This window comes from Telopea speciosissima, chromosome 7 (assembly GCF_018873765.1).
Source record: "Telopea speciosissima isolate NSW1024214 ecotype Mountain lineage chromosome 7, Tspe_v1, whole genome shotgun sequence".
NCBI lineage: Eukaryota > Viridiplantae > Streptophyta > Magnoliopsida > Proteales > Proteaceae > Telopea > Telopea speciosissima.
This window is the reverse complement of record NC_057922.1, coordinates 47,509,259-47,524,007: the sequence shown is the minus strand read 5'-3', so window position 1 is coordinate 47,524,007 and position 14,749 is coordinate 47,509,259. Positions and strand designations below refer to the sequence as shown.

The following is a 14,749-nucleotide window of genomic DNA, read 5'->3' as shown; positions in this document are numbered from 1 at the left end:
ATTGAAGATTTCATTGACGCTCCTCCTAATGTAGCACATATGTATCCCATGACATATTTTTTGCCCAATTGTAAAAATATAAGGGTTGAATGAGTAGAAGAATGCAAAAAAGTGGGAAGAAATCAAGTGATTTGGAGTTTTTGGCAAAATTTGAAGGAGCAGTGTTGAACCTTCGATACGAGGAGGTCTCCGTTAAAACCTGTCGAAATTATATATATGATTTGACCATGTTAAAGTAAAATCCTGTCGATATTTGGACCAAACCAGTATCAACCTTTGGTTTCGTTTCGGCTAGTATCAATACTGATATGTCTCTTTCTTTTCGGTTAGTGTCGAAACTGAAACTTAAAACCATGGTTACCGGTTTGGTGTCTAGTCTGGATGGCTACATCCTTAAGGTGACATAGCTAGACTAATAACTGATCAATGTGTGTTCAGAGAATTCTAGGAGGGTTTTGATTGGCAGTCATCATCTATTAGGGCTAGTGCTATGAATCATTACTAAAATGTCTTTGCTGTGCAGGCTATGGAGATATCAAGTAATGAATATGTGCCTTCCGAGAAAGATATTCTATATGCTGAAGGAGTAACACAGAGCAATGGCCTTGCCTTTTTCGAATTCTCACTGGATGATCGTAGTCCCATGTCAGAGACATACAATGACAACTTTGATTGCCCACCTCCACTGACCAAGTAAACTCTCTTTCTTCACACACACACCCCCTCTCCCACCCACCCACTCACCCTAAGTTAAGTCTTCCTTGATGACCATGGAATCTGCCACATGCCAGCTTACATGTTGTCAAATTTTGTGGGCATGTTGTTCCAAGTTTCAGGTCCAGTGCATTCTCCTCTGTGGATATATAAAGCACTGAAATCTGTTTTGAGACAATTTTGGCTGAGAGACTGTAAACCATAGAAAACAGAAAAGGTAGAATGCTTAAAAATGGTGGCCATACTGTTGAAATGGAACCCCAAATCATGACATGTGGCTAATCCATAGGTGTACAACCTATCCAATGGTCATTTGGCGAATCAACCCAGCGTAGAAAGCCCTAACCTAACAAGCAACTCCATGAACGCCTCAAGCGCCCTGTAGTCTTATTCGTTTGTGTATGGCCTGCTTTCTCCTTATTAGTAAAATGATGCTTGAGCGCTGACGTGGCTATTTGGCCGTACCTTGCTGCTGATCTACGACTACCCTTTTTACAAAACAGAGAGGGAAGATGCTCAAAAATGGTGGGCCATTCTGTTGAAATGGAACCCCTAATTATGACGTGGTTAAATCCATAGGTGTACAACCTATCCAATGGTCTTACCAAGTTTAGCCCTCCATGTTGTTCAAAAATGTTGGACCGTGTAGATAAGCTTATCAACGGCCATTTAAGGAAAACCCTGCCCTTATGCAGGGAATTTCTGCCACTTGGAGGCTTGATGTGGTAGATCCATACTGTTCATTTGATGGGGCACCCTCTGGATTAGTTGCATTATTATATACTGGAGACACAGAAATGCTCACTCGTCCATCTTTTATTTAATTTCTTAGTTTTTGAGAAATTTTCATTTACACAGGTACCAATTAATTCGGGTAAGTTCGAAGGGACTGAATGATGGCTGCAAATGGCTGGAAATGTTTGAAGATGTTCGGGCTGTTATCTTCTGTGTTGCTTTGAGTGACTATGATCAAGTGTGGGCCCAAGGAGTGGGTCCACTGCGCAACAAGATGCTGATGAGCCGAGAACTGTTTGAGGGTGTAGTGACACACCCGTGTTTCAGGGATACTCCCTTCATTCTCCTCCTCAACAAGTATGATGCTTTTGAAGAGAAGATCAATCGGGTTCCCCTGAAAGTTTGTGACTGGTTTGGGGACTTCAGCCCAGTAAAACCTCATAACAACAACCAGTCATTGGCGAACCAGGCTTATTATTATGTTGCAGTGAAGTTTAAGGAACTCTATGCCTCCGTCAGCAACCGGAAACTATTTGTGTGGCAGACCAGGGCCCGTGAACGGAGCACTGTGGATGAAGCATTCAAGTACATTAGGGAGGTTCTTAAGTGGGAGGAAGAGAAGGATGAAAATATGTATGGAATTGGTGTAGATGAGTCATTTTACAGCACTGATGTGAGCTCATCACCATACATTAGGCAGGAGTGAACTCATTCTTTCCCCAGTAGTGAGCCTCTTTTTTGTGCTTGCTACTGTTTTTCAGAAAGATTTGAGTACATCAATTTTTTTATTCAGATAATTTTCATAGCCCATTCTAGGGTTCTGTATGAATGCAATTGATGAAGGTAGGAAGCAGTAACATACTATGCCTAAGAGGGCTAGGAGGTCATTCAGGACACATAGGAGTAGCATTGAGGCCAGAAGCGAGGTGTAGAGCTCTGTATAGTTTTGGTTCGTACTAGATTCTTATGATTACTTGCTCTTTATAGTGTAGGTTCACATTAGAATATTGGATCACCTTGCACCTTGATATAACGAATATTATATTTGTGATGAATACCATTGTCATTTTGGGTTTTTTGGAGGTCTATGGTTGAATTGATCAATCAGCCACTTTAACCTGCAATTGTAAATAGCTATTTTTTTGTTCAATCCAAACAATTGATTATCAAATCTAAGTAGTAGGGTAAGGGTTGAGTTAATTTTTTTTTTTTTGGCAGGGTGAGGTGGGGTGAGGGGGGTTGGTGGGGGAGCCTTCCAACAAGTCTGATTTGGTGGATGATCAGGTGAATTGAGGGCCTCCCACTTCTGTTGGAATATATGTAGTCCAGAATACCGTGGGGGTATTCTGGTCCTTTTGGGGTATTTTTTATGTTATTAAGTGTATTTAGTTTATGTCGGCTATGTGGGTTTTAATCCCACATCGCCTAGCTTAGACTATTTGTAATTTCTCTTCTATTATAAATAGAGGAGCTTACCTATCAATACAACAAGCGATTCCATTCTTTTATTCCTTTTCTCTGACCCAAGGTTCAACCAACATGGTATCAAAGCTGGTCTGATCTAGGTTAGAGAGAGGAATACTTCTCCTCAACCGATCTCTCCCTTCTTCTCTTTTTCTCGGTTTTCTCCTTCTTCTGTTTTCTTTCTCTCAGCCTGTAAAGGGGCAGCACTAATGAGGTAAACTCAGAATATCGATGATTTAGTTGCTGCCCCCTTTCTTTCAACTTTTTTTATTAAAAAAATCTGTTGGAGCCATGTCTGCGATTTGGAGTTTCCCTCTTCTTTGGAGATCAGATCTCTATCACCTAATGAGGACTGATCCTCCAATTTTGGAGCATCCTATGCAGCCTTTTCCAGCCCTATTCTGCCCTATTCCAAAGCCTTACTTCCCATTTATCTTTCTCTCAATCTTTTATTAAGTTTTCCAGCCTCCATACCCAAATCGATCTCACCTTGTTAGGGTTTTTCAAAACCCTGACTCCAATCGATTTTGGGGCTTCCTTTGTTAGATGCAGCTAATTTTTCAGGGATAATTTCCTACTACTACAAGCCTTAATCGACCTCAGTTTGGACACTATCTGATGGCTGGATTTGTACCTACAACAAAACCTTCTCAACCTACTATTTTTGGTTACCTGTTCAAACCCTGACTCAAATTGACATTAGGGTTACAGGTTTCAGTTTTTGCTGCCTTTTGAAGGGATGATTACTCCACGTACAAGGATCACTCGACCTCAGTATTAGCCTCTTACCAAGTGTTTGAAGACCCCTAACCCCAATAGCTTCTTTTCAGGGTTTTTACAAAACCCTGACAAATATTGATTTTAGGGTTGGGGTTAATTGCTGCTATTGGAGTTTTTGGAGGTGTTTCTACCATCAAGGACATACTACTTCAACTCTTCATGGCTTGAAGAAGGTCTATTGCATATGATAGCTGCTGCCCTACTTTTGCTGCAGTTTTTTGGTGTTTCTCCCACTTGAAGATCAAGTTTCATTTTCCAAGGAGATTGGTTATTCGAACTAGAGATCCATTCCCCGCAGTTGTGGTCAGCATCTATTACCATAAGACATCACCTTTGACAAGTCATCATCACTTTTGTTGAAGTCCCCTTCCCTACAATCGATCTTCACTTTTAGGGTTTTTACAAAACCCTGACTATAATCGATCTAAGGGTGAGGGCAGTCTACTATTGCTGATTTTTTGAGGAGAGTTTCATAACCATCAGAGGAGTATTCAGCCCATATTTCAGCATCATTCATTAGTTCTTTTTGGCAAAAATTCAGGTTCATTCTCATAGCTCGGTTTCTCCAATTATCAACCTATTTTTCTTGTTCCTATATGGCTGGCTATTTCAACTACCTATGCATCTACCTGGTTATTTATCTTATATTTGCTGGTTATTTTGAGTTTAACTACCTACCTGGCTGATTTTATTGATTGGCTTCTGTAAGCATGACTGGTTAACATGTTACTGCTACCTTTATGTGTAATACTGCTGCCCTATTATTGTGTCTGAGTTTCCTATTATTAGAGATCGAATTTCTTTCTTTATTGAAGAATCGAATCTGCTACCCTGGAGATCAACTTATTTGGGACTACAACAGCGTATTCCAAGGTTATTGGTTGCAACTACGAACCTATTCAGTTATGTGAAGCTTTTCTGGTTCATATCCGGATCACCTTGGAGCTTGAATCCTAGCATTGTTCACTAATTCAGATCTGATCACTACAACAAATTTGGCCTTTTGCGACGAAAAATTTTTGTTGTAAAAAACAATTTTCGTAGTAAATAGTCCATTTACGACAGTAATTTTTTGTCGCACTTCCGTCGGCTATATTGTCGTCGTAACCATATACGACGGAAAACTATCATGTGTCGGTTCTATACTTTTTGCGACGGAAATAAAATCACATGCCTTAAAATAAAGTATATACAACGGTGTTTAAAATCCATCGCTTAAAATACATATTATATATGTCGATTAGAAAATACCGTTGCTTAAAATAAAGTGTATACGACCCATTCATTGTTTAAAATTGTGTTTATACGACGGAAATAAAATTCCATCGTACATAAATATAACATTTAAAAAAATATATTTTAATTTACATAATAAATTCCTGTAAATACATCTACAATTCAAAAGGGGAGAAAAACATCAAGACATAGACTCAAGAATGTACAACTTTCATTTCAATAAATGACAAATACAAGTTTTTTCAAGAATAAAATACTATTACAAAACATGCTAAATTTGTTAATATCCATATTTACAACTCATTTAGTTCAACTTCATTAAGCTACAGGTCTAATTGGCTCCAAAAACACATCGTCCCTGCAATAAAAAACAATGGATAATAGTTATTAAATGAAGGTATCTTCTTAGTAAAAACTGAAATTATTAGCTTAATTAGAAGAATCGAAGAAGAGGGTCCTCACCATATAGTCCAAAGAAATACTTGTTGTTAAGATTCAGAACTCTTGGAGCTTGTAGACCTGCCTGAAAGCCATAAAATTCATCAAGTTATAATTTAAATAGGAAAACAGGGCTACTGACTTTTGAGAGTAATCACCTAATGCCAAAAGGGACACAAGAAATGGGAAGACTATAACTCCCGAATACTGGCAAGTTAGTGCATATAGGATGGCAATTCTCTTAAAATCCTGCTTTGATTCAACAACTTCCTATGAAATGTTTACATCCAATATGAGATTGATAAATTCCAATAGGAACTTCTCATTCTCATGAAATGTTTACAACCAACTTGAGAATGGGAAGTTCCAACTTGGTAGCTCTCTATCACTTAAGAAAAAGTATTGATGAGCAACATTTAAGTTTAAATAGAAATGGCGGAAATAAATAAGGAAATTTTCAAGATGCTGGCAATTTCAAGTTCTCATGTAAAAGCTCTTCTTGATTCTCCTATTACTTCTGAAACTCACAAATGAAGCACAGCTGGTTTTCTGTAATAGTACTTACAATGCAATGACCAGAATTCAAGAAGAACAGGTGACCATAGATAGTCCAAGTACATGAGTCAATAAAATCTCCATTCCAATCATCCAGAACACCATGAGGATCCTCCAAGAAAGCTTTTATAGCCATCAAAGCTTGAACTACAATGACCAAAAAACAAAGAAGCCTTGTGAAAAGACTATTCATTTCCCACTTTTCTGAGAAGTATGAGAAGACAAGAATGTTGTAGGAACCAAGAAAACCAGGCCGGGAAGAATTACCTTCAAAGTTGACACCTTTGGGAGAGAGCAAACAACTTACAGAGAGAGGGGAAACATTCCGACCACTGGTTCAGTAGAGTAAAGAAAAGAATATATAAAAATGAAGAAAATTTAAACCCAAATGACAATAGAAGCAGCCCAAATCTGGATATGTTCAAAAGAGAAAAAACAATGGAAAATCCCAGTGTGCCAATCATACATATCCATAGAAAAAGCTGGGTGGCCTTTTGCTCTCCTATTAGAAGGATTTAAAATCAGAAACAAAGTAAAGATTAACAAATTTAAAATCCCAAAAAGAAAGAAGGAGAGAGGGAGAGAGAGGGACGTTAATAGGATTAGGTGTGTGATTTTGGTTTTGGTTTGCCATGGGGAATCCAACATTCCCTGAGTTTTGCCATTCATTAAAGTCTCAAATACTATAATTTTTTTAGGAATTAATTAAAAAAAAGTTGAGATATATGATATCCACCTCCAATAGGAACAAGGATGAAACATCATCCACACCCACAGGACAAGCCTAGATGTATGCACAACCAGCAACAACAAATATCCACATCCCATTTGCTGATGCAGTTTTCCCAACTCTCCAACATCAAATGAACTAAAATCATGTTGAGCATTTATCAGTCACATTCCTTCTGTTGGAGCAAATGGAAGATATATTAATTCAAGGAACTTAGTCAATAAACCCATAAACAAAGGAAGAAGTAGAAAGTAAAAAACTTACAGAGAAAGATTGGTTTAACAAGAGAACAAGTAAAAACTTCACAAATATCAATCTACTTCAAACCTAAATATGAGTCGAAAGAGAAATATATGTAGAGTGCAAGACAACTTTCCCAGTCTGTTTTTATTTGCTTTTTCCTATTTTGAATCCACGACAGCATTCCCCTATTCTATAAATATATGAAAGTGTTGCAGCCCCACCCACGATTTGATTAATGAATTAATAGAATCTTGAAGTTGTTTCATGTGTGTGGATTTCAGAATATACAACCATGTATTTAGATGTGGATTCTGAGTAGGAACTGTCTTGGATTCAACAGGAGATCCGGTGGATTCCAGACCAGCAATTCATGTGGATTATTGAATTGGCTTCACTTTCCTATCTCTTCTCTTCTGTTCTTCCTATGAATTTCTTTGTAAGGACTTTCCATATTTTTAGAGCTCATGGGCAGAATATATGATGGCTTCAACCTTCAATGCTTCTTACTTATTCCATATAAATGTCTCATTCTAATATTCTGCTTATGTTATGGGTTTTTTTTTTCCTATGAGTTTGGTATGATTCTGCTAATGTATTTGTTGTATTTATCTGCAACATATCTGATTATTCAAACACCTTCCCATGTATTGGCATGCATTCAAGTATTATTTGAAACTCAACTTTTATAGTTTTAACAGTTTGAAAACCTTGGACTGCTTATATAAATTAATATTTTTTTCTTCTTAAGGTTAGAAAATAAATTACAAGTTCAATATACAGCTTTCATCCAGGTTCCAGCATCCGGCTATTGCTTTATGCAAAATCAACACTACTGGGTCAATGATATGATCACACAGGAAAAAAGCAAGTAGCTCTAATTGAATAGAGAAGAACCCAGAATACTAATTGAAAGTGTTAACTAAAAAAAGGTAATAAAAATTGAGAAAATTGAATGACAATTTTTCGATTTTAAAGGGAAGGATTTTGTGTACAACCTAAAATGCGTTTGTCTCATTAGTTCACCCAAAACCCATAGGGAGCATGGTATCTTTCCAAAGGTTAAACCCACAGGCCCTCCTATTATAATAAAAAAAATTCCCGCAAAGTAGAATTCACACTACAATAACCTAACAAACAGAGAGTTTTCCAACCTCAGATTCTTCAATCTGAGTCACCCAAGAGTAGAGAAGCCACCCCATGTCTCAGCCTATTCCGTGAAGATGCAACTAAGTTCCAACGAAATTTTCCCAAACCAAAACTACCGCCAACAACAAACGAAGAAAAAAAATAGCAATATTAGAAACCAAAATCTTATAAGAAATAAGTCTCTTGCAATCAATTAAAATCATATAAGGCTTCTCATTCAACAAAGAATCAATATTAATTTTAGGAACAATACTAGAATCCAAAATCCAACAAGAAATAAGTCATATCACCAAATAAGGGTCAGGCTTAGAACCAGAGAACATAGCTCAATTACTAATATGTTGAGTTGTTGCCTCAATAGCCAAATAAAGCAAAAATCCAGAGTATCAAAAAGGTGCACACCGTAGTATAACTGGAAAAAGGGTATTTCCAAACATAAGTTGAGAGAGAGATTTCATATTTCTTACCTCTTTGACGGCATCGACAAAGTTGCAGAGAAGAATTCTATGTCCGATCACCCAATCGAAAATAAGATGCTCGTTGGTGCGGCTGCCTTTGCTCTGGCGCTATTTCTCACCCAGATTCGAGAGTCGGTTCAGAAAGAGACAGTTCGAGGGAGTGGAGTGAAGTGAATTGAGGAGAAGCCTCAGGGTTGGAGATAAGGAATGCATGCCTCTATGCTGTCATTGCTGCTCTCTCACATATTCGAGAAGATTCAGATGCTGCTGCTCACAGATTTGAGAAGATACAGAGTTGCAGAAAAGTTCGAGGGAGTGGGGGGAAATGCGAAGAGAAACTGAAGAGAAACGAGGGTCTTGGGATGAATAATAAAGAAGTTGCTGCTCACAAATTCGAGAAGATACAGAGTTGCAGAGATGCTAGAGGGAGCAAGGTGAAATGTGAGGAGAAACTGAAGAGAAACGACGGTTTTGGGAGGAATGAATGAAGACATTGCTGCTCAGATTCGAGAAGATACAGAGTTGCAGTGAATCTCGAGGCAGTGGGGTGAAATGTGAGGAGAAACTGAATAGAAATGAGGGTTTGGGTTGGAATGAAATGAGGACGTGGGTATTCTTAGCGGGAAACGAAAAGATAAAGAGGAAAACGAAAATATAATGGATAGATTAGAAAAAATTAAAAGGCTATAAACGACGGGAAAATAAATATACCGTTGTATTTATTTACTTTTTAATGACGGGATCAATAATTCCATCGTATTATATAATATACTAATGATGGAAAAATGTTTTGTCATATATTATCTTAGTACAAATGACAGAAATATAATTCCATCGTATAAGTTATTAAATACGATGGTATTTTGTTACCGTCGTGAAAGCTCATACTTTTTAAGACGGTTCTATTTACCTATGGCAAAACACACTTTTTACAACAGAAATTTTCTATTATCGCAAAAAAACTGTGGCAAAAGACCATTTTTCTTGTTGTGGATCCAATTTTTGTTGAAGCTTCTTACATCTATTGCTGTCTAGATATTTTCGTTTGTACTGTTTAGCATGTGGGAGTTTTTGCATTGGAGTTTTTGCACACTTGTTCCTCCTTGTTTGAAGATTGATCAAGACTTGAAGAATGGAGCCTTTCCTTACTTCAAATCAGATCTGTATCAGATTTGAATATTGGAGTTAGGAGTTTCTCCCCTGCAGGAGTTTCCATAAAAAATGTTTGTTTGATCGATTAAAGATGGTTGAAAATTTAAGATTGCATTTTTTACTCCGTTCTTCAATATCCCACTGTTCTTTTCCCTTCACCACCTCCTAAAACATACATTTGGCATACCCCATAACCACCTTGGAAGTTAATGGTATTTTCTTCTTTGCCATTTCTGATTTTTCTATTACCCTTGGTAGCTCTTGGAAAATTCTGGAATATTATGTTTTGCCCTATCTCTTACATCATCTCTCTTATGTCCACGTGCACTACACGTGAGGGGGGGATTATATACAGTATACCTGCAGCCATTGCAGAAAGCAGAACTTGCAGGAACACTTGGTGCAAAACATAGAAGGTCAGAGGTTACACCATTGCCAATGGGTATCTACTTTGTTATTGGGTTGAGTTTGCCGTAAGGGGGAGGTTGGTCTTAAAGTTTTGAAGATGTTTGGTTATTGCTTGCCTATATGAGGTTCTACAGTTGGGTTGTTTTTTCCGCTGCTTGATCTTTACTGTTGCCTGATTCATCTGCTCGCTACCCTAGTTATTTATCTTCAAGATTATCAGTCCACGATTCATCACTGGACAGCTGCTGAAGATTGGTGAAAGTTTACTGCTCAAGTCTGCCCAAGTTTTGAAGATCTAATTTTTCAAGTTCTGGAAGGTTTATTTGGGAGCTGCACTCATCTTGAAGCTGGATTTTGCTACAACTTATCTTTTCCCATTTTATTCAAGTTGGGCCTTAGTACCTTATATGCGCCAACTTGAGGGGGAGTGTTAGCATTGTTATGGAGTTCTTTTTTCCTTAAGTCCAAGTTGGACATTTTTCTTTAATATTTGTATAATCCAACTTGAGGGGGAGTGTTAGAATATATGTACTCCAGAATACCGTGGGGGTATTTTGGTCATTTTGAAGTATTTTTTATGTTATTAAGTGTATTTAGTTTATGTCGGCTATGTGGGTTTTAATCCCACATCGCCTAGCTTAGACTATTTGTAATTTCCCCTCTATTATAAATAGAGGGGCTTACCTATCAATACAACAAGCGATTCCATTCTTTAATTCGCTTTCTCTGACCCAAGGTTCAACCAACAACTTCTGATTCTCTATTTCTCTGTAGGAACAAAAAAAAAAGAACAGAAATCTGTTTGTTAATATTGGTTCACTTTTTTGTTCCTGGGAATGAACCGGAACAAAAAAGTTGTTGAGAAATTGAAAGAAAGAAGAATTAATTTGAAGCTTCTCTGTCCCGGAAATAAAAGGAACAAATAAGAGGGGGAGTTGCTCTTTAACATGCACATGGTTAATTTGATGGGCAAAGCAGTAATTTCAAATTGAAAATAAAACACCACCTCCAATGCAACTTCAACCACCAACACTTCCACCTCCATCGCCACTGCCACCACCACTACCACATGTATCGCCACTACCAACACCACTGCCACCTCCATCTCCACCGCCACTATCACTACCACTACCATTGCCACCACCTCCATTGTCACCACCTCTACATCACCACCACCATCTCCACCAAATTTTTAGGTATTCAATGGCATTTTTGAAAATTTATAAAAGTTCTAGAAACAGAAATTTAAGCATAACAAACACATTTTTTGTCCAGAAATTTGGCCCAGTAACAGAAATACAAAAAAGTCATTTCTAGAATTGACACATTGCCCATAAACAAAAGTGTTATCTATTGTTGTTGTTCATTTCCTCCCCCCCCCCCTCGTTCGTTCTTTAATTTGATAGACGTTCAACCCTGGTTGGTAATTAGTCTATCATTAAATAGGAGCACTTGATGCCATGACATGGTGTTTTACCAGGAAAAATATCTCCTACGATTCGCTGACCAGTATAGTTCCCTTAGTACCTCTAATAAGAGAGGGGTGGAATGATCTTTGCGCTCCCTTGTTAGGGGCACTAGGGAACTGTACTGGGCAGGGAGTTGCAGGGGATAAAGATCTGTTTTACCACCAAGATGAGGCATGGCTTCAGATTCAAGTAATTACACTCTCTGGCTCACAGTTCTACCCATAAGAAATCTAAATTCTGGATTGGGTGGTTGAAATCTTTCGACACCAATGTACCATCTTTAGAACACTAGGCATCCATGGATGGAACGTGGGTACAACATCCTGTGCAGGATACCTTCTATATAATTTTTATTTATGGGTAGGGCGGAGGTTTGCGGGGAGCAAAGAGGATCTTCATTCTATTAGCCATTTGTATTTGGTTATTATACCTTTGTAAGATACCTTTACATGCACAGTCAGGTTCTAAATGTAACCTTTTACCTGATTGTGCTACTGCATCTCCTTCAATTTGTTGTTTTTCCCCTGTGCACTGAAAACTCTTTGATTTTACAATGCTCTTGGATCATCGAAAGCAATTACAATGCCTAACAGTAGCCCCTGTAAATTGCATAAAAATTGTCTGAGCTACCTTGGACAGTCACAGTTGTAGACAAATCACCACCCATTAGGATGTTACGTACTTGAAACGAAGGTGAACACAACGGAAGGATCTTGTACGGATTTGATTACAAGCTTTACGAACTCGAACGATCTTCTTCAATCTCTAAGTATCTAGAAAGGTTTCTACACGGAGAATTCCACACAACAAATCCTTGGGAACAGATGGAGTCCCACAGAGAACACAGTAGTAACTTGGTAAACAAGATTGAAAGTGAGAGAGAGATCTCAATTGTGGAATAAAGCAATTAGGTTTTGGGGTGACTTGATTATGTCCTTATATAAGCAGTCCTCACCTCCTCACAATGTCCCACTCTAAATAGGAAACACAGAGAGGGAAGAGACTCAAAGGGGGAAGGCTACCTCTTTAAGTGGCCAACCCAACTGGTCCAATCTGTTAGAGTAGTTTGATCCAAATAGGGACAAAACCATAAAAGTCAGGATCTCCATAGGGCGTTCAAGTGCACAATCAAATAAATAATAGGGAACAGGGATAGAACCACTAACCTTGTTTCACATCCATAGTGATGATGATCGTAGCGGAAAATAAAGACCAAAGATCTGGGTGCTTTCCCTCTATTCCCAAAGATAACTGGTTTGATGAGAATACCATATGCATATGGATGATGAACACTGAATATCTCCCTGTCTTTCCAGAATGCACTCCTTAATAGAGATTGAGAATAATTAGTTGTGATGGGTAGAGGGGGGACCTAGTTTTCTTTATATAGTAATTCCTATAGGGCCTCTCTCATCATAGTCCCAGTAGGAATCTATCTGGCCCATACTAAGCCAGCCCACATTAGACTTCTAATATAACTTAATGATCTCCCTAATTAGACCAAAACTTTAATTAGCTTGATTTAGGATATTTAATATTAGTTAATATAATATTAAAATATTAATCCCTATAGAATTAAAATTCTAACATTCTCCCACTTGGACTTATATTAAATTCCTTATTTTTAAAGAGATTCAAAAACAGTTTTGACCAAAAGAAATCACAGGCTAACAATCTTTTAGGAAAACTTTATGTGCACAATTTTTAAAACAAATTAGTCTAGAGGTCATATCAGAAAGTCAATCATATCCCATAGAGTTTTAGACACCGAATCATGGTGATAACTGCATCTATGATCAAGCGACACAGAGCCTTGCATGGTCACAAGAGCCCTCAACTCCTAACATGAATGTAATATGGTAGTGGTAACAAGATAATATTCATATAGTGATTCCTTATTTATTATCCATTTGTCAGTCCAAAATTTTTCTTCTTTAAGTGGCACAGGCTCACTAGAGAAATAATCTTTATGATTCTAACGAATCTGTATGTCTCTTCAGAAATAACTCGAGTTATACTTTATATATCACAAGATATACCTTTAGGCTAATAACTTAATGCTCCAGTCTTTGCTTAAGGTTAACACATTCGTTAAGCCTTTAAAACCAAAAATATATACATCATGTTAATAAATAAAACACCCATGTGTTCAAAAAAAATTACATGCAATGACAACTAATATATATAAGTCAAAATTTACCATAAGGTAAAACATACAGATGAAAAGAAACTTTAAATTACAATGAAGCAAAATAAAATGACCTCCCACTAAACAATCGTGTTCCATGATGCAACTAAGCCCATGCTCATGACATGTCTCTCAAAAATACAAGAGCGAAGACCTTTGGTTAGGGGACTACAACCATACATTATGTCAATAAATAAAACACCCATGTGTTCAAAAGAAATTGCATGCAATAACAATTGATATATATAAGTTAAAATTTACCATAAGGTAAAACATACAGATGAAAAGAAACTTTAAATTACAATGAAGAAAAATAAAACAAACTCCCACTAAACAATCGCGTCCCATGATGCAACTAAGCCCATGCTCATGACATGTCTCTAAAAAACACAAGGGCAAAGACCTTTGGTTAGGGGACTGCAACTATATCATTTGTACCAATATGTTCCACTACAATGTCACATTTCTTTACTATCTCCTTTATGATCAAATACTTAATCTCCACGTGTTTGGACCTTCTAAGTCCTTTATTGTTGTTTATAACCAACACAGCAGAGCTGTTATCACAGTATATCTAGATAGGTCTATCCACAAAATCTATAATGGTCAATTTCTTTATGAGATTCCTGAGCCAAATAGTATGAGTAGCAGCCCCATAGCATACTACAAACTCTGCCTACATAGTTGAAGTGGTCACAAATGTTTGCTTTTTACTCTTCCATGATACTGTCCCTCCTGCCATCAAGAAAACATAATCTGATGTAGATTTCCTGTCATCCTCACAACCAGCAAAGTCAAAATCTGTATAACCTACTAGTTTGAGTTTAGGAACATGTTTGTATGTCAGCATATGATCTCTTGTCCCCTTCAAGTACACCAGGATCTGACTGATATCTACCAAGAAGACCCGTCACAAAAATAATATCTGGTTTAGTACAGAGCTGAGCATACATGATTACACTAGCATAGGGCACCTTCTTCATTTCATCCCTCTCAACTTCATTTTTCGAGCACTGTGTCGAGCTCAGTTTGT

At 37.5% G+C, this 14,749-nt stretch overlaps 1 protein-coding gene across 1 annotated transcript in view; it reads left to right on the top strand.

Moving 5' to 3' along the window:
- The window catches only part of LOC122669006 (extra-large guanine nucleotide-binding protein 3-like), a 44,131-nt gene extending 41,619 nt beyond the window's left edge, over window positions 1-2,512 (top strand). Inside the window, exons 7-8 of the mRNA XM_043865612.1 lie at window positions 524-693; window positions 1,573-2,512. Of these exons, the coding sequence (XP_043721547.1) occupies window positions 524-693; window positions 1,573-2,155 (753 nt within the window). The 3' untranslated portion in view covers window positions 2,156-2,512. The remainder of the gene's footprint in view (window positions 1-523; window positions 694-1,572) is intronic.
- The last annotated feature ends 12,237 nt before the right edge of the window (window positions 2,513-14,749 follow it).